General features: G+C 39.8%; 1 protein-coding gene across 5 annotated transcripts in view; it reads right to left on the reverse strand.

The window, feature by feature from the left end:
- Positions 1-25,348, reverse strand: part of KBTBD2 (kelch repeat and BTB domain containing 2) — a 48,442-nt gene that overhangs the window by 5,991 nt on the left and 17,103 nt on the right. For 3 of the 5 annotated variants that reach the window (XM_088018545.1, XM_088018544.1, XM_028092253.1), the window contains one exon: positions 3,498-4,006. In XM_088018545.1, coding sequence (XP_087874671.1) covers positions 3,498-3,667 — 170 coding nt within the window. In that variant the 5' untranslated portion in view covers positions 3,668-4,006. Of the gene's footprint in view, positions 1-3,497; positions 4,007-14,794; positions 15,079-15,312; positions 15,391-25,348 lie in introns of those variants that run through there. The other 2 variants (XM_028092255.1, XM_028092254.2) reach the window with 2 other exon arrangements.

The raw sequence follows: 25,348 nt of genomic DNA on the forward strand, positions 1-25,348 counted from the left end.
AAAAAAAAAAAAAATTCCATCACTCTTGGGGGGTGTGGTGGTGGTAAGAGAAAGGAACATCTATGTAATACATAGAAACTTCCCAAATAAAATGCCACTGATGTTTGACCAAAAAAAAAAAAAATCATTCCTCTTTATAGTCATACAATACTATTCAGCCATAAAAAGGAACTAAGTATTGATGCGTACTACAGCACAGATGAACCTCCAAAACATGCTCAGTGAAAGAAGCCAGAAACAAAAGACCACATATTATAGGATTCCATCTGTATGAAATGTCCCCCCCAAAAAGCAAATATAGAGACAGAAGAGAGATTAGAAGCTACCCAGGACTGTGGGTAAGAATGGTGTCTGTAAAAGGGCACAAAGGTGAATGAAATGTTTCAAATTAGATAGAGATGGTTATGCATCTCTGTAAATATACTAAAATTCACTTAATTATACATTTAAGATGGGTGGATTTAGTGATATGTAAATTGTAACTCTATAAAGGTGTTAAAAATGTCATTCGCTCAAATGATTTCCTAAAACTATACAGGGTAGTTTCCTAAAAGTCTATTACATGCCAAAAAAAGGCAATTGGTGTACAGAATACAAAGTAGAACACCCATATACAGGTGAGAGACGAAAAAACAATGCAAAGAATATTACTGCGTGCATACAAGAGAAAGATCTGTATGTGATCAAAAGTGGGTATCACAACAGCACTAGCTTAGGCCCCTCTAGGACAAGATGAGGAAAGCCATCAACAGGGATCAACTAGGGAATCAGGGCAGAACATGACCATTTTTTCCAGGGCATAAGGGCTCATACAGGAGACCGAAAAGATGAGTGGCAGTCAGATCACAGAGGCTTTGAAAGAGACCAGGAGTCTGAGCTTTTTCTTATGGTGCAGAACACTGAAGGGTTTGTGTATGGATTTATCAGCATGATAAAATGTATTCTAGGATGACTACTCTACTGACAGACCTCAAGGGCCAAAGGCTGGAGATAGGAAAACAGACTATGAGTCTACTGCAATAATCTACAGCAGGAATAGCAACAACCTGCCCCAGGGCGGCAGAAATGGATACAAAAGCTATCACAATGAATCAAGATCTGGTGATTTTCTGAACATAGGAAATGGAAGAGAGTAGAGAGGGAAATAAAGCCACACTGTTTATTCTCAAGTTAAGTGCCTGAAAAAATACTGCTAGTCATTGAGAGAAAGTAAGGTCAAGGAACTGCAAGGTCAAGTTAATCCCGGAAAAAGAGGGAGTTAAATTTTGGATATATTTAAGACAAGAAAATAATAAAGTATTTAATATTACTGAAACTCTAGAGAAGGTCAAGCATTAATACAATAGGCTATGAATTATTTACAAAGTGACATGTTACAGCTGAATAAGTTATCTGAGGGGGACTAAAAAACTCAAAAATGCACCCAGAATCCCAGTGACCAACCTGAGGCAAAGTTCAGTTAGAATAAAAAAAGAAAAAAAGAGTAAGAGAAGGTTGTCCTTATTCCTCATTCTGAGCTACACCAGTGACTACCTAATTGCTACCTAATTGCTTTTGTGGTGTTTGTTACCCTTGATTCCACAGTTTTTGACACCCCACCTCTCTTGTCCTAAGTAGCATGGTACTGGACTGTTGCTTCTTACTTCTCTGATGAATCTGTCTTGATTTTTGCTCAGATCATGATCCTGGGATTGAGCCCCCACATTGGGCTCCGCGCTCAGCAGGGAGTCTGGGAGATTCTCTCTGACCCTCCCTGCCCCCCATGCTCAGGCGCACACGTGTACTCTAATAAATAAAAATCTTTAGAATGGGAGAGCTAGTAAGCCTAGGTATTGACTGAATCTATAACCTCCAATTTCTAATAAATCTGAAAAAGAAACTGACCATCACAATCATTTGGGAAGCTCTTAAACATAAAAATTCTGAAACTCTAACCCAGACCCACTGAATCAGAATTTCTAGGTTTGAAATCCAAGAATCTCTGTGGAAGCACTTGAAGAGTCTGAGGATCAACCAAGTTTTAGAACCACTGTTTGCAAATATGCTAAGCTTTCTAAGAAAATCAATGTCTGAAATTGCATGAAAAATCCACAGCTTAACTTGAAACAATTGCAGGCATAGCAAAGATAATTAGTATGTGGGCCTCAGCTGCTACAATCATCATGAGATGTGTTACATTAAGAAATCCAACATTTCTACAACCTTCATGTATGTTAACCTTAAAAAGTCAACATTAAACCTGTCTATGGTTGGGCGACTGCCTTCGGCTCAGGTCATGATCCTGGAGTCCTGGGATCGAGTCCCACATTGGGCTCCCTGCTCAGCAGGGAGCCTGCTTCTCCCTCTGACCCTCTTCCCTCTCATGCTATCTCATTCTCTCTCTCTCAAATAAATAAAACCTTTAAAAAAAAAAAAAAACCTGTCTATAGTTATCACTAAAGAACAGCAGAAATTAACTTTCACTGCTGATCTCCACTTACAGCCACTAATATCTGTGGTAGGATTATACTGGTCCACATTTAACTCATCTTTATTCACCCCGTCCCTTTCAGATATTAAGTAAAAATTCAACCTAAGGGCAGACCACAAATAAAATAATTTCTATGCCTTTGCTTCTATTCCTCTTATGAAACGAATAAAGAGAAACCTACCTAAAAAGATTAAAAGTTGCAGATCATAAAAATGTAAAGTTATGCTTTATTTATTTGTTATTACAAATAAGTCAGCTTCTAAATTCTACGGCACAGATAACAATGTTATTAATTACTAAATAATGAAATCTAGCAAGGAGTCTGGTAAGGCTAAAAGGTATCATAAATGATAACAATAACCAAGAATGAGAAAAACATTTTTGCAAAGGAAAAAAAGTCCTTAACATGTCTGAATAGCCATAATGATCCTCTAAAAGTTATTATTGAGCCTAATTCCATCTATCAACAATGACTACTTTCCTAAAAGTAGTATTTTAAAATAAATGGTAAATAAAAATTATTTTCTTTCTCTTTTAATTTTTGCCTCCCCATAATTAAAACTTTACCTGAGTTAATTTCAACAAATTTCTTATATTTAAACCTTTGTAAAAACTTCAACCTGTCCTTTACATGCAAGGAAGTGATTTGGCAAGCACTACGCCACTGGAATAGAAAAGTTAAGCGAAACATTAAGACGTCTATTTTTTTTTTGACCTAAATGTTTAAAAGAATTCCTTTATTAAGACATTAAAATAGGGGCGCCTGGGTGGCTCAGTCATTGGGCGTCTGCCTTCCGCTCAGGTCATGATCCCAGGGTCCTGGAATCGAGCCCCACATCGGGCTCCCTGCTCGGCAGGAAGCCTGCTTCTCCCTCTCCCACTCCCCCTGCTTGTGTTCCCTCTCTCGCTGTGTCTCTCTCTGTCAAATAAATAAATAAAATCCTAAAAAAAAATAAAAAATAAAAAAATAAAATAAGCTAACATTCTGCATTTGAAATTACAAATCAAGCAAGATTAAAGTACTTACCTAAAATAAGAGCTACATGTTGCAAGAACCATCTTATGACAAGGGAATTCAGTGCCCTCAACAATTAACACTATGTCAGTAAACAACTGCTGTTCATAAAACAGTTTTAACTGTTCCAACAAGGACACAGCATATTCAGTATTGATCTGCCTCTCGTCTGGAGTGGACATGACTGTATTCCATTAATATCTCCCGGAACAGATTGGAAAAGTCAGTCTTACTGATGGAAGGTCAAGTGAATGCTTCAGAAATAAAAAAAGGAGAAACTCTGCGTGCTGTTATCTGCAGCATTCAGAATCAAGACTGACACATTCGCTAATGAATAGTATCTTGTTATATGCTTAGAATCACTCCTAGGTCATCCTGTGTTAATTAGGTTCTTCAGTTCTTCAACACGGTGGACAGCCGTCTTGCTCAAATTTGCAATTGTTGTGCAGCTCATGAGTTAAAGAGAGTAACACACGAGGTAGATTTTTTGGTGACATCCTATGTTCTGTGAATCCTCTGAACTAAAAAAAAAAAAAAAAAAGGTCAGAGTATCTAGGCCAGTACATTTTTAGGATACAGTGCTTAAAATGGCAAATTTAAATATAAATTATATTTATTTGAAGTTCAACTACAGACATTACCATAAAAATGAAATATGAGAAAAAGGACATTTTAAAGTCTATTACATTTAAAATAAATAAGATTGAAGAAAATTAACATTTAACAAATTAACTTTTTGCCTTCTCTTCAAAATATAAACATTCTAGAAAATAAGGAGCACATCACCATAAGCATATATTTTTAGTTATTTAGAAATAAGGAATTTAAATTACCAGCAAAGCCAAATCTAGTTGTTTGTTTAGTGGCAATACAGGACCATAATTTAAGAGGGGAAAAAAAAAAAACCAAAAAACCCCTTTCTCTTGCATAGAGAAACTCATTTTGGGGATATATTCTAAATGTACTTACAAAGGTTTTATATTTAATTTAAATTACTTAAACCATATGGTAAATAGGTTCCATTAGTTTATTTCCAAAGTATACACTATGTTTTTCATGTGTAATTCAGTCCAGTAAGGGAAGTATATGCAATGTATCTTTGTACAGTGGTTCCTCCCTAGAAATCATTTTGAGTATACAATTTTACTGGAAAAAGGAAAAACATTTTTAAACTAAACAGGATAAAGACATGTGTTCCTATATGGAAGATTCCATATTATACAAATATGAATGCTCTCCAAAATGTGTAAATTTAATACCAATCCAATCTAAACCCTATTTGCAGAAGATTCATCTAGAAGAATGCACAGAAGTTGCCAGGATATTTGAGGGGAAGGGAGGGCAAGTTTTTCCTCATGACTCTTATCAAATATTAAAATGTATTACAAATCTACAATAAGCCCAAGTAAATATAAGAAATTAGATATGATAAACACTGGCAATTTAAAATGGAAGGTTGGCTTATTTCAACAAATAATGTTGGAACAACTCGCTAACCACTTGAGAGAGAAAAAAACCCCTAGGTTTTAGCTATATTGCATACCATTAAAAGAAATTCCAGAGAATTAAAATTTAAATTTTATTTGGAAATCAGTAATTACAACATAAGGCAAGAGTTACAAATCAGGAAAAGAGGTAAAACCCATACAGAATTACTAAACAGCTAAAAACTATCACTTCTTTTCTAATTAGATGACTTAGTTCCCATAATCAGAAAATCAAGTACTACTCACATGAAACCTATAAATAATACCATGATTGGAACCATTAACACTTCTCACAAAGTATCTCCCATATGTCAAGAAGAAGATCACATTGTACTTCCTGCCAAACTATACTATTACACAAACTGCTAACTTGATATACACTGTCAAATTTCCAGCCAACTTAACTCTGAATGTAACTAAAACAGGTGCAAAGGCAGAGTGAGACTTTGGGTCATTTAAGGTAATGACTTTGCTCTTCCAGATCTCAAAGTTACACTATAAATCTAATCTACTACAACCTCTAAGGCTAGTAATACCTAAAATCACCGGCTATTTTCACTTATCAATGATGCAATATCCAGTGTTAATAAGGGTATGGGAAAATGAGTTTTCTTACACAGGAGTAAGCCAATTCATACCTATATAAGCCCTTACTCAAAACCCTTAGAGCTAGATATGTTCTGGAATTTAGAGATTTTCAGGTTTTATAGAGGTAATGTGGTATATATATCATGTACTACAGGACTCTCTCAAGAAGTCAGGAGCAGCACTCCATAATTGAACATATTACTATCTTTGCTGTGGGAAATATGAACAGTGTGAAAATAATACTGGAAATAGCCTCATGTTCAGGTTGAGTTTTGTTAGTTTTTCTTAAAACCTGATTTTAAGAGCTTTCTGAATTTCAGAATTGCAAATGAACTACTACAGAAAGCATAGTATCTGGCACTGTAAATACTGAATATCTCAATCTATCAATTCTACCTCTAGAAATTTATCTTACAGAAATGCATACATTGATAAACTGAAAGTCCTAACCCTAGCTGCAAGACCCAAAATTGTCCTCATCCATATTTAAACCAGGTGACAGGAACTGGCAGCTAGAGCCAGCATTGATTTGGATCACACTGCTAGACTCCAGAATTCCTTGCAGACTAGCTGTACAGGCTCCCTCTGGTCATTTAACTTCATACTATGACTTGATTTTTTTGTAGTGACTTGACTTTTTGCTGTGACTTTTTAAGGCCCCATTTAATTTATGTCAGGGTTTTGCTAGATTTGATTTTTTTTTTAAATCATACTCATAAAACCATACTAAAACAAGTGAAGTCTGCTTTTACAAAATTACACGGTGAGCCAACTTTATGTAATACTCATTATGACTGTTTTATGCACCATTTCCCACTCCTTACTTTGTAATCTAGGGTTCATCCCCAACCTGGTAAGGTAATTTTTACTTACGATATCTTAATACTAAAACAGGCATAAAAGTCATTCATTTAGATACCAAGTAACTCAGCTTAATAAACAGATCTGTATCTAGTACAATTCAAAATAAAGCTGTCACTTCTGAGAGTATAGACTTCAAAATATATTAACTAATAAAAACGTAAAAAGGTGCTAAGTTTAAAATGATCAACAACTTTCGGGCGCCTGGGTGGCTCAGTCGTTAAGCGTCTGCCTTCAGCTCAGGTCATGATCCCAGGGTCCTGGGATCGAGTCCCACATCGGGCTCCCTGCTCAGCCGGAAGCCTGTTTCTCCCTCTCCCACTCCCCCTGCTTGTGTTCCTGCTCTCGCTGTCTCTCTCTGTCAAATAAATAAATAAAATCTTTAAAAAAAAAGTAAAATAAAATAAAATGATCAACAACTTTCAAAATGCCCATAACATGAATATTTACTACAACAAGATTCCTTCTCTCAATAACAAAACTTGAAATATCCTAAAAATATTTCAAAATCTGTACCGTATTACTTAATTACCAGTGATCTGACATACTTTATGAATTTTCTTTTTAATAAACATATTAATCACATACCATTCTATGTCATACCTAAAATTAGCTTCAAAATAAGTCACACATCCTGTTATCTGCAGAAGTTAGCACCTACAGACTAATTCCCAGGTATCAAGGAATTATTTAATTTTCTATCACAAATTAATGGCTACTTAAATTTAACTCAACAAATGTTTACTGAGTATTCATTAAATGCTGGTCATTGTACTGTAAGTACTCAGACTGAGAGCTGCCAACCACTAGAGCTCCAAAACACCATATGCATTTATTACTATAGACTACAGCCCAAATCATGATTATCATTTAAAAAGTTTTAAAAACCAGTTATTCTAGACAAAAGCTAAAAAGGCGGCAGCAAATAGGTGAAATAATTTGGGTAGAAGAAATGTTTTTCTTGGGGCGCCTGGGTGGCTTAGTTAGTTAAGCGACTGCCTTCGGCTCAGGTCATGATCCTGGAGTCCCGGGATCGAGTCCCGCATCAGGCTCCCTGCTCAGCGAGGAACCTGCTTCTCCCTCTGGCCCTCCCCCCTCTCATGTGCTCTCTCTCTCTCATTCTCACTCTCTCAAAATAAATAAATAAATCTTTAAAAAAAAGAAATGTTTTTCTTAAAATCTAGCTGTCTTGGGACTCCTGGGTGGCTCAGTCGGTTGAGCACCTGCCTTCGGCTCAGGTCGTGATCCCAAGGTCCTGAAATCGAATCCTGCAACGGGCCCCTTGCTCAGCGGGAAGCCTGCTTCTCCCTCTGCCTCTGCAGCTGCCCCCTGCTTGTGCGCTGACAAATAAATAAAATCTGAAAAAAGAAAAACCAAACAAACCTAGCTGTCTTGGTCGTTCATTTCCAAACTTCTGATAACATAAGAACAAGAAATTTTATTCCTTATCATAAGAAAAACTGTGATACAAGTAAAATGAGCAAAGGATGTAGCTGGCACTTAGCTCCACTCCAAACACCGGTTCACGCTGCAGAAAGAGGAAAAACTTACTGAAGACCTTTTTAAGCCTTCTGAATTTTATTAACATATGCAATGATTATCTAATTTAAAAAAATAAACTTTTAAAGGGTATACTACTTTCTTTTATCACAAAGACAAAATATTCTAGAGGCGGGGCACCTGGGTGGCTCAGTCGTTAAGTGTCTGCCTTTGGCTCAGGTCATGATCCCAGATCCTGGGATCAAGCCCTGCATTGGGCTCCCTGCTCAGTGGGGAATCTGCTTCTCCCTCTCCCACTCCCCCTGCTTGTGTTCCCTCTCTGTCTCTCTGTCAAATAAATAAATAAAATCTTTTAAAAATATATATATTCTAGAGGCTTTGCAAGCTATAAAGTCTCTGTCCCAAACGCTTAACTCTGTTGTAGTCTCAGAGCAACAAGACAGTATGTAAACAAATGGACATACTGTGTTTCAGTAAAACTTATTTCCAAAAACAGGCTGCAGGCCACATGCACCAATCTCTGCTTCAGACTGCTTCTTGATCAAATATTAAAAGTCTGTGATTAAAATGCATAACTCAAGATGTTTTTCCTAGAAGAGTATTTTCCCTTTAGATCACAAAAACAGGAAAAGCATAAGCCTTAAATGCTTAAAAGTTGATCTTAATCTAACCTGTATATATTCCACTTTTCTTTTCAACTAAAATATTTTAACAACTGCTAGCTAATCACACAACTAACTGCTTTCCCCACCGACTGCAGGTTCAGTGGATTTCTGAAACACTTTCTCTTTTATGTAGTGTGAGTACCCTTTATTAAGGTTAAAAACACAAAGGACATTCCTCTATAAGATAATCTGTTGAAAAAAATGAGAAAAAACTATTATAGAATCAAAAACACAGGGGCACCTGGGTGGCTCTGTCGTTAAGCATCTGCCTTCGGCTCAGGTCATGATCCCAGAATCCTGGGATAGAGCCCCAAGTCAGGCTCTCTGCTCAGCAGGGAGCCTGCTTCTCCCTCTCCGACTGCTGCTCCCCCTGCTTGTGCTCTCTCTCTCTCCCTGTCAAATAAATAAATAAAATATTTAAGAGAAAAAAAGAATCAAAAACACAACCTATTGGGGCACCTGGGTGGCTCAGTTGGTTAAGCGGCTGCCTTTGGCTCAGGTCATGATCTCAGGGTCCTGGGATCGAGCCCCGCATTCGGCTCCCTGCTCAGCGGGGAGCCTGCTTCTCCCTCTCGCTCTGCCTGCACGCGCGCTCTCTCTCTCGTTCTGTCAAATAAAAAATCTTAAAAAAAAACAAAAACAAAACACAACCTATTTTCTATTTTATCAACTACAACAATAACTACATACACTTGAAAAACACAACATGTATAAAAGACAATTTTTGTGTAAAGAGATAGGCTTTAAAATTCTGTATTTTAAAGCTGGTCATTAAAATATTAGAACATATTCCACAATGAAAAATGCCAACTAGAGTAATAATTAAATGGGAGTTGTACAAACACGATATAATGAAATTCAGAATCTAATAAAATGCAATGTACTTTGATATAAAAACTATGGGTTTCTAACTTCTTTTTCTAAGTTATGGGCTCAAGTCAATGTTTTCCACAGATCTGCTTGATGGCAGAGAATAACAGCATTGACAAGGTTAGAATGTCATATACAGGATGAGATCCTTTCTTCTATACTCTACCCACTTTCTGTAAAATGTTAGGGGACAATGTCCAACTTCTTTTTAAATCTAAGGGCTACCTGTGTTGAAAGTAGGAAATGTATAAATTATGATTGAAAGAAAAAAAAGCAAAAATTTTGGTTTTAATATATTTTTTTCTCTATTGAGTTCCACCACACAAAATAGTTTCAAAACAAACAATGCTACTGAGTGATCAGGATTAAATCAGTCAGCAATCCAGATTAATATATACAATTCTATTTAAAAATCTGAAACAGGGTGCCTGGTGGTTCCGTTGGTTGGGTGACTGCCTTCGGCTCCGGTCATGATCCTGGAGTCCTGGGATCGAGTCCCACGCAGGGCTCCCTACTCAGCGGGGAGTCTGCTTCTCTCTCTGACCCTCCCCCCTCTCATGCTCTCTCTCTGTCTCTCTCAAATGAATAAATAAAAACCTTTAAAAAAATAAAAATAGTGACTTATCATGATGGAAAAAAAGAAAAAATATATATTAAAAATCTGAAACACCTCTTATGGGAACTTACTCCAACTGGTTTTCCTCAAATAATCAATAGCAATACTACAAAAAAGGTGCTTAAGTCCCCAGGCTTCGCAAGCCAAAATATGACCAAAACTGTGTCTACAAAGAAAATCTACACAAGGTAAATACTGTTAATAGACACAATTAAAGATTAGTAACAGTAAATTGTATTTTATAGATTCTGAACATTGATATTAAAGAGAAACCAAGATTAACTGGAGAAAGGCATGAAAGGTTGAAATTTTAGGGGCGCCTAGGCGGGTGGCTCAGTCGTTAAGCGTCTGCCTTCGGCTCATGTCAGGATCCCAGGGTCCTAGAATCAAGCCCCGCCTCGGGCTCCCTGCTCCGCGGGAAGCCTGCTTCTCCCTCTCCCACTCCCCCTGCTTGTGTTCCCTCTCTCGCTGTGTCTCTCTGTGTCAAATAAACAAATAAAATCTTAAAAAAAAAAAAAAGTTGAAATTTTAAAAAATAATTCCAAACACTCTTAAAGATTTCAGAGGTTGATGGCAGCGGATTTTACTGGGGGGAGAGGTGTCCAATTTCACTTTGAAACCTGGTTTTTAATCCCACAGGTGTGTCATTTGTAGTACCCTTCCACTGAGTAGCTACAGAAACACAAATAGAAGCAAAGCAAGCTTTTCCAATGTTAACCAGGCAAAACCTAGAAGATCAAGGAAAGAATAAAGTATTAAATGACCACTGAATGTAAAAATGAGATTGATTAGCAATTAACTGAGCTGTGTATGTTAAATGAAATAAAAAGATGGGAAGGAGGTTGCCAACAAGGACTGCACAGAAATTATATAAAGGATGAAGTAATGATAGGAAGGGCAGCGGACTGTAGGTCGTCACCTGCACAAAGCACTTCCCAGTTGCATATTATTAACTTAGTGCTGCATCTTTTATTATGTTTTGTTAATCACCATACATTACATCATTAGTTTTTGATACAGTGCTGCATCTTTCAATGCCACAAACGCCAATACAGAAGCTAGAAAACTTTTCTTGGAAAGGATCCAAGGCATTCAGAATGTCAAGTTATTGCCAAAAAATTAAGCGCATGAACTGTGGAGCTGTGAAAGCCCAATTCTTCAACTTACTAAATGCGTGACCTTTTGTAAGTTATTTACTTTCTGTGCCACAGTATGCTAATCTGTAAAATGGAAGATAAAAATAGAACTCTTCTCAATGAGTTGATTAAATGAATTTCATAAAGATCTTAGGACCAGTGCCTGACACATCACACTACTAAATAAACATCTGCAGTTGTATTTATTAATGCACTCACTGGCCAGGCTTTTTGTGGCACTTTCCCAACTCCTGAATCTCCACACCTGTACCAGGTCCAGGCGTCCCAATTACAAGGTCTCAGCACTCACAGTTCTTTTTACCCTGGGTGAAAGGGATCTTAGACATTCATTCAAAGATTTAGGGAGTATTTTGATGGTACAAATCAATGAAACAAATCGGCTCAAAGACTAATCTTGAAAGGGCTGATGCCAATGCAAAAAAAAAACTAAAGGAGAACCAGGAAGCACCCGTGACAAAACAAAACATTGTTCCTTTCAATGAAGCGATAGGTTTCTCCGTAGGGACAAAATATTGGTACCAGCGAGTTTGCTTTCAAGTTATCAAAACCATCCTGACAGTTGAGAATGTCTGGAAAACTACGGTCTTTAGACTGACTGCCAACCACTATACAAACAGAATTTTTTGTTGTGACAAACATCAATTAAAAAACAAACACCTTGCCTTTTGAAGAATTTATCAAGTTTGATCATTTCAGTATAGCTTCCCCTACTCTAAGCAAATTCAGACCTCAGGCCTATTCCTATGTTCTTCATTTCCAACCACACTGAAAAGTCTACAGGACTCCATCAAGTAAATTCAGATCACAAATATAAGCTTCTGTACTACATTATGATTAGTAAGTTATTTCACTTTAAAACAAAACAGGAACAACAAAATACTAAACGAGACTATAAAGGAAATGCCACCACCTGTGACAGAATAATCCTATGAGTATAGTATGTCCTTTTATTTTGGATATCACTTTTCGTTTTCTCCCCTCAGCTCTGCAGTGACTTAAGAAAGCTGGAGAGGGGTGCCTGGGTGGCTCAGTCATTAAGCGTCTGCCTTTGGCCCAGGTCATGATCCCAGCGTCCTGGGATCGAGCCCCGCATCGGGCTCCCTGCTCCACAGGAAGCCTGCTTCTCCCTCTCCCACTCCCCCTGCCTGTGTTCCCTCTCTCACTGTGTCTCTGTGTCAAATAAATAAAATCTTAAAAAAAAAAAAAAAAGAAAGGAAAGAAAGCTGGAGAAATATAGGCTAAAGCAAAACTGACGTTAACGATCTCACTGGGATTTCATTTTCCACCAAGTCAATGATTTTTTCAATCACAATAGCAGAAGAAAATATTTCCCAGGCATTCAAACATGCGGTCATTAAGGGCACGGCCAGTTAACAATGATTATGACTACTGAAGTTTTTCAATTTCTTCCAAAAAAGAAAAGTAAAGTGAGGAATATTTAGAATCCTTTGCCTAACATGGAAGCTATTGCATGTCACCACTTGCCAGAGGTATGGAAATGGAGCAAAGAAAGCCAAGAATTTTAAAAGCTTCTCTCATTAAATTACAGTTTCCCCAAATCTACAAAAATCCCTTCTCCCCACACTGAGGAAATCTAGGTACTGCAAATTCCTGGCAAGGGAACCAGGAGTAATCTTCAAATATTTAAAAAATTACTTGCAATCAACCTGTCATTTCTGAGTTACTTAAATATTACTTGCTCTATTTGAACTCCACAAAACTGAAAATAAGACTGAGATATAATAAAGTTGTTCAACATTTTCATTCATGACTGTAGGACAAATCCTTTTTCCTGGTCTTAGGAAGCTGGGCAATGAGAAAAACAACTCTTGTCTAAATAAATGTGTAAAATCTTTTGGCTTTTCAGACTACATTCAAATTTCTAGGAATTCGATGTTTGAATCTTATGGAATAGCTCATTATTTCCATTAACCAGAAGAAAAAAATCTACATTATTGTGTGGACTTAAGGAACTATATGACATTGCTATTCCCACCCACCTCTTTATAGGCCCCATGAATAACTAAAGTTAACAGATTTTATGCGTCCTATGAGAGCAAACAAAAAGGGGAGAAGAGTTGTAACACTTTAAACTCTTCCTACAAAACTCCGTGTAGAGAAAATAGCGCTAGGTGAAAAAGTGTGGACTATCAGGCATGCTCAACAGAAACGTCATAATCCTGGTATAGTTTACCGACAGACTTCTTGAAGATTTCAGGACCCAAACTAAAGGGATTTCAATTAGCACTAGACCAACGACAAAGATCAAAGTGAAGAAGTAAGCTTAACATCAGTTAGCCAGATGAAAAGAACAGCAAAATTCCACATCATCAAGACTAGAAAACGGGGGGGTTTGACTTTTCAATTTACTTTAGGTCAGGAAAAAAAAAAAACCCTTCTGAAAAAACGTTACCAAAGGTTAACTAAAATAAGTCACAATCGCAAGAGATTTGAAGTCCATATTACCCAAATTCAAGCAAAAATTCACAACTCAGAGGGAAGGAGAAAAAAAAAATCCACCCTGTTAACTAGCTGCCTCAACAGAAGAAAATAAAATTTTGGTTAGACCACATTGCTGATAAGATTTTGTTTCTGAATGCCTGAACGCTCAGTGAGCCAGACGTACAGATTCATGTATAAACAACACGTGACCAGTCCTGTACCCTACAATTTTTATAAGGCTAAGTGATACCGAAGATAAACATTACATACAAACATGCCCTCTTAAAGTTAATTTTACATTCTGGATTTTCTGTTTTCACTTGAAGGGACCAGAGTGGTAGCGGACAATTCCAGGGATCTGTAGCCCATGAAGTGTGTATTCCTCTCCCTTTGAGGTCGCTGTAAAACAAGACCTTAGAGATCGCTAAACTTGGTGGGGAGGAGGGGAGGACGTTAACTCAGAATAACTGCTCCAAATCAAACCAAGGGATATTCTTATAACTTCACGGTTTGTCAATTCATGGGGAGAGGGAGGTGATCGAGTTCAAATAAGTTAACGATTTCACAGTCTAAAGTAAACACGTACACAATTTTGTTTCAAAGGGTAGCTTCTGCTTTTTTAAAATCGTTAGATCACAATAGGATCTCTATTCATCTACACATCTCCTGCTTACTTCAGATGTACCGGGAAAGAAAAAAAAAAAAATGCAAGGAAGGGCTTGCCCTTCTCCGGCCCACCACCTCGCGAACCCGTCGCGAGGCGTTAAGGAAAACGGCTTTATTTTAGCAAGGGCGGGCGCCGGCAGGCCGGAAACCGCCCAGCGAGCGGCGCACCCCGCCGCCCCTGCCCCACACACCGGCCCGGCGCCGGGCTGCGAAGGGGCCGCCGCAGGGTGCGGAGGGCGGCGCCGGCCGCCCTCGCCCCTCCCCCGCCCGTGGAGGAAGCGTCTCGGGTTTGAAAGATGCCGCCGCCGCCGCCCCCCCGCGCCCTCCCAGCCCGCGGAGCCACAAAGGGCCGAGCCCCCTCCCACTGCTGCCCTCTTTTCCCTATTTCTCCACAGGTCCTCGCGGGCTCCCCCCGCCTGCCCCTCCCTCTCGCCCGGCGCTGGCGACGCCTGCTCACCGTGTCCCCAGGTCCCGAGGATTGGGATCCGGGGCGGCCGGCGGCCCCCGGAAACACTGGGCCCCTCGGGCGCGGCGGCGGGGGCGTGGCTCTCCCGCCGAGGCCAGGGCCGGGGTCTCGCCTCCGCCTCCCCCCGAGGAAGCCTGGCGCCGCAGCCTCGTCTTCCTTCCGGCTTCCCCTCGCGCCCTCCCTCCGTCGGTCCGTCCTGCGCGGAAAGCAGCGTCCTCTGCGGGCGCCGCCGCACGTTCCTCAGGGCCCGACCACCGCCAGACTCCTCCCCCGGGAGCCGCGCCGCCGGGCCGCGAGACGCCCGGCTCGCCGCTCCCGCCCCGCCCCTGCGGCGCGCGCTCGCCCCCTTTGCGGGCCCCTTCCGCGGCCCAGGAACGCGCGGGCAGCGGACCGTGGGCCAGCCTTCGCCAGGTTTCAATTCCCGCCGCTCGCGCCCGCCTAGCGGCACAAGCGGCAATTTTGCAGTTTCCCGGGTTCTTGAGACCCCCCCCTCCTTCTCCCGCCCTTACCCTAGCTTCCCCCGCCCTTTTCCTTTGCTGGATCCCACCGGAAAGCCAAAACAATTGGGTCCGCGCAAGCGCGAAAAAGGAAGCGGAAAAAGGAGGAAGGGAGGGGGCGGCGCGAGGTGACGGGGAGGCGCTTTTGGAGGGGTTTCCCGGAGAAGGTCAGCAGATAGCCCGCGGAGGGCGCGTGCGCGGCGAGGTGGTCGCCACCCCGAGACGAGCGGGACTGGGGCGCTGGAGGGTTCAGGCTTAGCCTGGCGAAGGGAGAGCCCTTAGAAATTCAATGCTAGGAAACCCAGACACCAAAGCACCAAATCTTATGCCGTAGGCTGTTTTCTTCCCCCTTGAAATACAGAAATGTTCGGGCTGGGTAAGGAATTGGGAATGAGGAGGGCTAGACAACATCAGACCATGGGAAGAAGGGGAGATGATGGGTGGCTGAGTGGGCTTTGTCTCCTCAGTCCCTGCTCTCCAAAACGCGCCTTCCACTCTCAGAACATGTTCGGCTTTCCCAATCTTATCTGAAAAGGCTTCTGTCCCGGTATTTCAAGGCCAAGGAAAACCTCAAAGCATCTGAAAGGGCCCGCATTTCGGGAGAGGGAACAGTTGTCAGGGTGCGGAGGGGAGCCGCTGTATATGAATCCCTCAGATAGGTTTGTACTGCATTGCGGCGGCTACCTGCTCCCCCCTCCCCACCCCCAGCAAGTTCCAAAGGAGTGCTTTCAGCTTCACAGGCTAAGCCTTTGTAGCAGCAGATGGCTGTGGCCCACGCTGGTTTGGTTAACTTGGTACAGCTTGCTAGCAAGCAGAAAGTTGTAGATTTGCTCTCTCATTTGATAGAAGTTATTCATGGATGCAAAATTGTCAGGAATGCCCACACAGACTTCACCTACCTTTGTAATTTACACTCTCGGCACAAACCCAATCTGGAATATGTACATGACTAATTTATAAACTAAAAGCCTTTACGTTACCAAAGAGCCTCTTCCTGTAGGCTAGGTTAGATCAACTGAATGCACGCCAAGATGTGTGTATTTGGGAATTTTACAGTACAGTTTAGAAAATAGATTCATTCAGCAAATCTTTATTGAGTGCCAGGTATGCTATCATTCTGCTTAGTCTGGTTAAATGCTTAAGTGTTTTGATATTAAACAACAAAGAAACCATATAAAAGATTCAGTCATTTAACACACTTGAGCACCTACTCTTTGCCAGATTGGACCCTGGAGATGCAAAGTCTGAACAAGAAGGCACAAACCACAAATGATACCTTTGGTAAGAGTTTGTGTTGTGGCGCCTGCAAGGTGCAGTGGGTTAACTGACCGACTCTTTTTGGGCTCAGGTCATGATCTCAGGGTTGTGAGATGGACGTGTTGAGCTTGGAGTCAGCTTGAGATTCTCTCTCCCTCTCCCTCTGCCCCTCCTGCCTGTGCTCGCTCTCTCTCTCTAAAATAAATAAAATCTTTAAAAAAGAAAAAAAGAGTTTGTGTTTCATACTGTAGACAAAAGAGAGCCATTTATGATTTTTAAGGAGAAGAATATCTTGATATTAGAAAAATAATTCTAGGTGGAATTCATGGTGGATAATCAGGTGAAGTGAGTAAACTAGGTGGAATTCATGGTGGATAACCAGGTGGAGTAAACTAATTAGGAAGCTGTTAAAATAGCCCAGATAGGAGAGAGTGTCCAAACTAATTTAGTGGCTGTGAGAATAGTGAAGCAGAGATGGATTTGAAACTAGCTAGATGGGGCCCCTGGGTGGCCCAGTCAGTTAAGCATCTGCCTTCGGCTCAGGTCATGATCTCCCGGTCCTGGGATGGAGCCCCACATCCAGTTCCCTGCTCAGCTCCCTGCTCAGCAGGGAGTCTGCCTCTTTCTCTCCCTCTGCCCCTACCCACCCCCCCATGTGCACTCTCTCTCTCTCACTCAAATAAGTAAAATCTTTAAAAAGAAAGAAAGGAAAGAAAAAGAAAAACTAGCTAGATAAAATAAACAAGACTTGGTTACTAAGAGGATAAGGAAAAATAAGTGAGGCTGAGTTTTCTAGTTGAAGTGATCTACATTAATATCAGGAACTATAGGAAGAGTAGCTAATTGTGAGTAGGAAAAAGAACTAAAAAGGTACCATTTTAATAGCTGTACAGTTAGGAATGCATTTGACTGCAAGTAAAAAAAAATTCCTATTGCAATGACTTAAGTAAGGGTCTATTTGGTCACTAAGTCTGTAGGTAGTCAGTTACCCTGGTTTCAACAGCAGAGCCACAATTTCTGTGATTCTTTTGACATTTCTCGTGGTTGCAGGATGGCCACAGCAGTTTTAGCCTTCATATCTTTATTGAAGGCAGGAAGATGGGGAAAGGAGGGGCCTCAGCCATCTACGCTTATTTTTATTTTTTCAAAAAGTAGAAGCCTTCTCAAGACAGTACCTCATACCCCCAACTCAGCAGACTTCCATATGCATCTCAATTTCTAGAACTATAATTTGGCCAAATGCAGCTGTGAAAACAAGTTTTTCCAAGCTTTAATACAAAGTTATAAGGCAGAAAAGCATCGGGAATGGATGCTGGGTCAGAAAAATAGCAGTCTGTTAGTTCATTAATACTTAAAACATAAGTTTTGGGCGCCTGGGTGGCTCAGATGGTTAAGCGTCTGCCTTTGGCTCAGGTCATGATCCCAGGGTCCTGGGATCGAGTCCCGCATCGGGCTCCCTGCTCCTTGGGAGCCTGCTTCTCCCTCTGCCTCTCTCTCTCTCTCTCTCTGTCTCTCATGAATAAATAAATAAAATCTTTAAAAAAAAATACTTAAAACATAAGTTTTAACATTTAAAACACTGAGAGCTGGGGCCCCTGGCTGGCTAAGTTGGTAGAGCATGTGACTCTTGATCTCAGGGTCATGAGTTCAAGCCCCATATTGGGTATGGAGCCTACTTAATAAATAAATAAAATTATTTTATTTTATTTTTTAAGATTTTATTTATTTGACAGTGAGAGAGGGAACACAAGCAGGGGGAGTGGGAGAGGGAGAAGCAGGATTCCCGCCTAGCAAGGAGCCCGATGCGGGGCTTGATCCCAGGACCCTGGGATCATGACCTGAGCCGAAGGCAGACGCTTAATGACTGAGCCACCCAGGCGCCCCAAAATAAAATTATTTAAAAAAAAAAAACAAACACTGAGAGCTAGCAGGTTGGATTGAGGCTTCTAGAGTTTCTAAGAAGTCCATTCTTTTTGTTGTTTTAACTAGAAAAAGAACAGGTTGAACATTTTATCCTTAAATATTTCTACTTGTTTGCCATTTTTCCCTAAAGGTTGCCATCCCTTTAAAAGTCTCAGAGGGGATTTGAGCAAGAAGAAGGGGCAGGGGCACCTGGATGGCTCAGTCTGTTAAGAGTCTAACTCTTGATTTCCGCTTAGGTCATGATCTAAGGGTCGTGAGAAGAGCCCCACAGCAGGCCTCCACCACCACTCTCGAACACTAAAATAAATAAATCTTAAAAAGGCGGGGGAGGGCCTGCTACAGTCAGAGGAGGCTGACCCTTTGTTTAGCTTTCTGTCTATAGCTGCTATCATAGAACAGTTGTAATGTGCTTGACATTATTAGCATCAACACCACCTTCATTTTTTCTTACAGATCCTGCCCCTCAGCTTGGAAGCTGAGCAATCACAACTAGTTAACACTGTCTAGTTTAGGGAGATCATAAATCAGTATTTTCTAGCAATTCCATTAACTTTTCTGGAATGTACAGCAGCTCCCACATGATCTATATCCAAAACTAGGCATATGACATTATTTCAAGCTCTCCTTTTTAGTTAACAAAGCATTTTCTTTTAATTAAATGCCAAAAGCCATGAAACAGTATCTTCCTAAGACTGCATTTGAAACATTGTCATGATGTTTCATGAAAAGAAAACAAAAGAAAACAAAACAAGTAATTCTTGGAAAAAGTAAAGATGCAACTACAAATTTTCTAAACGTGAGTCTTTTCTATGCTTAACCATTTCTGAATGTTATAATTATTTAAGATGGTAGGGGCGCCTGGGTGGCTCAGTCGTTAGGCGTCTGCCTTCGGCTTGGGTCATGATCCCAGGGTCCTGGGATAGAGCCCCGCATCGGGCTCCCTGCTCAGCGGGAAGCCTGCTTCTCCCTCTCCCGCTCCCCCTGCTTGTGTTCCCTCTCTCGCTGTGTCTCTGTCAAATAAATAAATAAAATCTTTAAAAAAAAAAATTTAAGATGGTAAAATAATCTAAAACATTATTGTTAATTTTAACATTGTAACCTATTTTAAAATCTTGGATTTGGGGGAGGAAGTTCCCAGGGCCATCTCTGAAGGGGACAGTGCATTCTAGAGCTAATATGCAATATATCCTCTCCATCTTGCTTCCCTGTAATAATACAGAGAAAATCTAGTTAAAATGGACATCATTATTATGGGGTAGCACAAGGGAGCTCTCTGTGGTAAAAGAACAATTCTATATCTTGATTGTGGTATAATCACAAATCGATATATATGATAACATTTAATAGGACTATATATAACAACTATTTAAGTGCACACAAAGGTGATAAAATCTGAGTAAGGTCTGTAGTCTAGTTAATTTCATTGTGCCAGTGTCAATCTCCTTCTTTTGATAATGTACATAGTTATATAAAATGTTACCAGTGGGGGAAGCTAGGTGATTAGCACACAAGGAACTCTCTGTATTATTTCTACAATTTCTTCCGAGTCTATAATTATTTCAAGATAAAAAGTTTTTAGGGGCACCTGGGTGGCTCAGATGGTTAAGCGTCTGCCTTTGGCTCAGGTCATGATCCCGGGGTCCTGGGATCAAGTCCCAGCAGGGAGCCCGCTTCTCCCTCTGCCTCTCTCTCTCTCTCTCTGACTCTCATGAATAAATAAAAAAAAAAGTTTTTAAAAGTGGACACCATTCATTCAACAAAGATTTATTTTAGTGCCCTGGGGTATAGAGATAAAAGACTCATAGAGGAAGAGGAATGTTGGGCGAAAAGACCCAAGCAAACCAACAGTGGGATAAATTCTGTGAAAGCAATATGCTTTCAATATGTGAAAGCAATGTGTATTATAAGAGTCCATCAGAAGAACAAGCAGGTCAAAAAAGGCTTCTCAGAAAAAATGGAGCACGGCAGATGGAAAAAGAAAGGATCAAGCAGAGGAACACAGCATGGGTCAAGGCATAGAGGCTTAAATGAGCTCTGATAGGTTTCACTATTATATATTTTCATTTCACATAGCACTTTTTATCTCATAGCCCTTATGATGATTGTAACTAACTTTTTTTTTTTAAGATTTTGTTCATTCACTTGACAGAGAGAGAGAGAGTGTGTGTGTGTGAGCACAAGCAGGGAGAACTGCACGCAGGGGAGAGGGAGAAGCAGACTCCCCACTGAGCAAGGAGCCAGACTCAGGTGCTCTATCCCAGGACCCTGGGATCATGACCTGAGCCAAAGGCAGATGCTTAACCAACTGAGCCACCCAGGTGCCCCGTAACTAAATGTTTTTATAATGTGAGCTCCATGAAGGCAGAAAGTACTTTTATATCTTGTTGACTCTCCAGTGCCTTACACAGTTCTTGTCTAGGCATGCATAACTTTTGTTAAATGAATGAGGTCATTGGCCATCACCAAAACATGGAGTAAGTGTGGGGGAATGACAGGATATCTAGAGAGAAAAGCAACAGATAGCTACAGATCATGAAGGGTCTTATATGTTACATTTGGACTCTATCCTAAAGGTAATGGAAAACTATCAGCAGAGGATGATTTCTTTTGTGTTATAGAAAGATAATATAAAGATAATATAAAGTATAGACAATGCAAAATGTAGCAATGTTCCAAAAAGTCAAAATGTAACCTGAATAGTTTGTTTATTACCAGAGGAAAGCAAGCAAGGCTGTTAATAATTGCAAGCCCACTCCAGGAATTATATGTCTACCAGCCTCTGAGTGTCCAAGGACTTTGTTTTGCACCAATAAGAATAATAATAACAACAGCTAACACTTGCTGGGTGAGTACTTTATACATATTAACTCATTTAGTCCTTACAACAACTCTATGAGTTTGCTATTGTCTCCACTTTACAGTTGAAGTGACGGAGGCACAGAGAGGTTAATTAACTCACTCTAGATCATACTACTACGAAGTTAGCAGAGTTAGGATTAAAATCTAGGCTGTCTGGGGGCGCCTGGATGGCTCAGTAGGTTAAGCATCTGAATTCAGCTCAGGTAATGATCTCAGGGTCCTGGGATGGAGCCCCGTGTGGAGCCCCATGTAGGGCTCCCTGCTCAGGAGGGAGTCTGCTTCTCCCTTGCCCTCTGTTCCTCCCCCCTTGTGCTCTCTCTCTCTCTCTGTCTCAAATAAATAAATAAAATATTTTTTAAAAATTAAAAAAAAATCTAGGCTGTCTGGCTCCAGAGTCTATGATCTTTACCCTGATTTTTGGCCTTCTTTCCTCCTAGCCAATTGCATCCTTGTATCACTTCAATTATTAGGAACTACCACATTATCTCAGCAACGTGGTTTAAGCAATATGAACAGGAAGGAAGAAGAGGTGATCTTTCTTTTCCCTTCTCTTGGGTTATCAGATGAAAATATTTCCCACAATGCTCAGCAAAGTTCCTCTCACATCTTCTTGGCAGGAAAATTAGATTACTGTAATTGGTTTCCAGTCATTGGTTGGATTAGAAGGGGAAAAGTCCCACTTTCTCTGAACACATTGCTTTTCTTTATCTGGACAAAATCAGGGTTCACTTAGCTAGGAAAAATTGTTTGAGCCCACTGGTAAGACCAACAACAATGCCTGCCACAAATAAAATCAACCCATGAGACCAAAGTAGTCAATGAGAGTATCCTTCAGGAAGAGCACTGAACTGGATTCTATCTTTAATCTGCCATTTAGTAGCTATATCATCTTGGCAAGTTATTTAACCTCTCTGAACCTATTTCTTCACATAAAACTTGGGCATACTATACCTTAATATTGTACAAGGATTCAAGACAACATAAATAAAGTGCCTAGCACACTATCATTTAATAAGTTACAGTTGTTAAAATTATGTTATTTTCCACATGTTAAATATAAAATTACCATATGATCTGCCAATTGCACTCCTAGGCATATACCCAAAAGAACTGAAAGCAGAGACTCAAGCAAATATTTGTACACCCATGTACAGAAAAGCATTATTCACAATAGCCAAAAGGTAGAAACAAATGTCCATCAATGGATGAATAAATAAAATGTCAGTTACATTGGAATATCATTCATACATATAACATTGGAATATTATTGCAATAGAATAGAATATTATTCAGCTTTAAAAAAAAAGGAAACTGACACATGCTGCAATATGGAATAACCTAGAAGACATCATGCTCAGTGAAATAAGCTAGACACAAAAGGGCAAACATTATATAATCCCACTTACATGAGGTATATAGAGCAAATTCTCAGAAACAGAAAAGTAGAATGATGGTTGTCAGGGGCTGGTGGGAGGAAAGAATGAGGTTCTTATTTAATGGATAGAGAGTTTCTGTTTGGGATGATAAAAAGTTCTGGATATGGATAGTGGTGGTGGTTGCACCACACTGTGAATGTACTTAATGCCACAGGATTGTATGCTTAAAAAGGTTAAAAGAACAAATTTCATGTTATGCATTTTTACTCAAAAAAAGTTAAAAAGAAAACACTGAAAAGAGGCCTGGCTTTGTCACTTACTAGATCCGTGATCTGAGGCAAATTACCTAACTTACTCAAGCCTCAGTTTCGTCATATACAGAATGGGAAAAATAATAATAGTATCTATTTCCTGGGTCTACTGTGTGGTTAAAACAAGATAACTTGGGGCACCTGGGTGGCTCCATCATTGGGCCTCTACCTTCGGCTCAGGTCATGATCCCAGGGTCCTGGGATCGAGCCCCGCATCGGGCTCCCTGCTCAGCGGGAAGCCTGCTTCTCCCTCTCCCACTCCCCCTGCTTGTGTTCCCTCTCTAGCTGTGTCTCTCTCTGTCAAATAAATAAATAAAATCTAAAAAAAAACAAAAACCAAAAAAAGCAACAACAACAAATAAACCAAGATAACTTGATAAAGTACTACTATGTCTTGTCTGATTCTTCCTAGCTTAAAAGGGAAATACTCTAATCCTAAAACTCATGGGAGTCCTTAGTACTTTATTTAGCAAAATTGTTACTATCACTGTGGCAGAGACAAAATGTACATTTTTAATTTGGCTGGATCATATGGTAGGAGTATGTTTAATTTTATAAGAAACTGCCACAGTGTCCTCCAAAGCAGCTGTACCATTTTGCATTCCCACCAGTAATGAACAAGAGTTCCTGTTGTTCCACATTCTCTCCGGCCTTTGGTGTTGTCAGTGTTCAGGCTTTTGACCATTTCAATAGGTGTATAGTGGTATCTCATTGTCGTAATTTGCAATTCCCTAATGACATAATGATGTAAAGCATATTTTCACATTTATTTTCCATCTGTATATCTTCTTTGGTGGGGTACTTGTGAAACTCTGTAGCCTATTTTTTAATTGGGAGGTTTGTTTTCTTGGTGTTAAGAGTTCTTGATATTTGTATATTTGATATTGTATATTTGATAACAGTCCTTTATCAGATAAAACTTTTGCAAATATTTTCTCCCAGTCTGGTTGTCTTTTCATTCACTTGATAGTGTCTTTCACAGAGTTTTTCATTTTAATGAAGTCCAGCTTATTAATTCCTTCTTACATGGGTTGTATCACTGGTGTTATATCTAAAAAGTCATCATCGTACCTTTTTGTGCTATCTTCTAGGAGTTTTATAGTTTTTGCATTTTACATTTAAGTCTATGGTCTATTTTAAGTTAATGTTTGTGAAACCTGTAAGGTCTGTGTCTCGATTCATTTTTTTGCATGTAGATATCAAGTTGTTCCAGGATCATTTGTTGAAAAGACTATCTTTGCTCCATTGTATTGTCTTTGCTCCTTTGTCAAAGATTAGTTAACTATATCTGGGTATATTTGTGGGTTCTCTATTCTGTTCCATTGGTCTTTTCATCTATTTGTTTGCCAATGCCACAGTGTCCTAATTACTGTAGCTTTATAAACAAATCTTGGAGTAAGGTAATATCAGTTCTCTAACTTTGTTGTCTTCCTTCAATATTGGGCTGACTATTCTGGGTCTTTTTCCCTTTCCATATGAATTTAAGGATCAGTTTGTAGATATCCATGAAATAACTTGTCGGGATTTTGACTAGATCTATAGATCAAGTTTGAGAGAATTGACATCTTGACAATATTGAGTCTTCCAATCCATAAACATAGAACATCTTTCCATTAATTTAGTTCTTTGATATCTTTCATTAGAGTTTTGTAGTTTTGTGCATATTTTGTCAGATTTATACATTTAAGTATTTCATTTTGGGGAACTGCCCATATACATGGTAATGTATTTTTAATTTCAAAGTGAACTTTTTCATTGCTGGCAAATGTGAAAGTGATTGGCTCTTGTATAACAACCTTGTATTCTGCAAGCTTGCTATTATCAATTATTAGTTTCAGGAGTTTCCACATCCATTCTTTCATATTTTCTACATGGAAGATCATGTCATCTACAAAGATAGTTATGTTTGTTCCTTCCAATTTAGTATATTTTAAATTTCCTTTTCTTATTTTATTGCTTAGCTAGGACTTCCAGCATGACATTGAAAAGTGGTGATGAGGGACACCTGGGTGGCTCAGTTAAGTGGGTGACTCTTGATTTTGGCTTAGGTCATGATCTCAGGGTCTTTAGATCAAGCCCCATGTCAGGCTCAGTGGGGCGTCTGCTTGAGATTCTCTCTCTGCCCCTCCCCACCCTGTCTGCATGCAAGCACTCTCTCTCTCTCTCTCTCAAATAAATAATAAATCTTAAAAAAACAAGTAAAGAAAAGTGGTAGTGAGAGGGGATATCCTTGCCTTAAAACAGGTATTAGCAGGAAAGCTTCAAGTTTCTCACCATTATGTATAATGTGCCATGTAAGCTTGAACAGACTGTGGATCCTGC

The sequence above is a fragment of the Eumetopias jubatus genome, unplaced genomic scaffold (assembly GCF_037043125.1).
Source record: "Eumetopias jubatus isolate StellerSeaLion01/CBP00866 unplaced genomic scaffold, mEumJub1_p1.0 scaffold_14, whole genome shotgun sequence".
NCBI classification, from domain to species: Eukaryota; Metazoa; Chordata; class Mammalia; order Carnivora; family Otariidae; genus Eumetopias; species Eumetopias jubatus.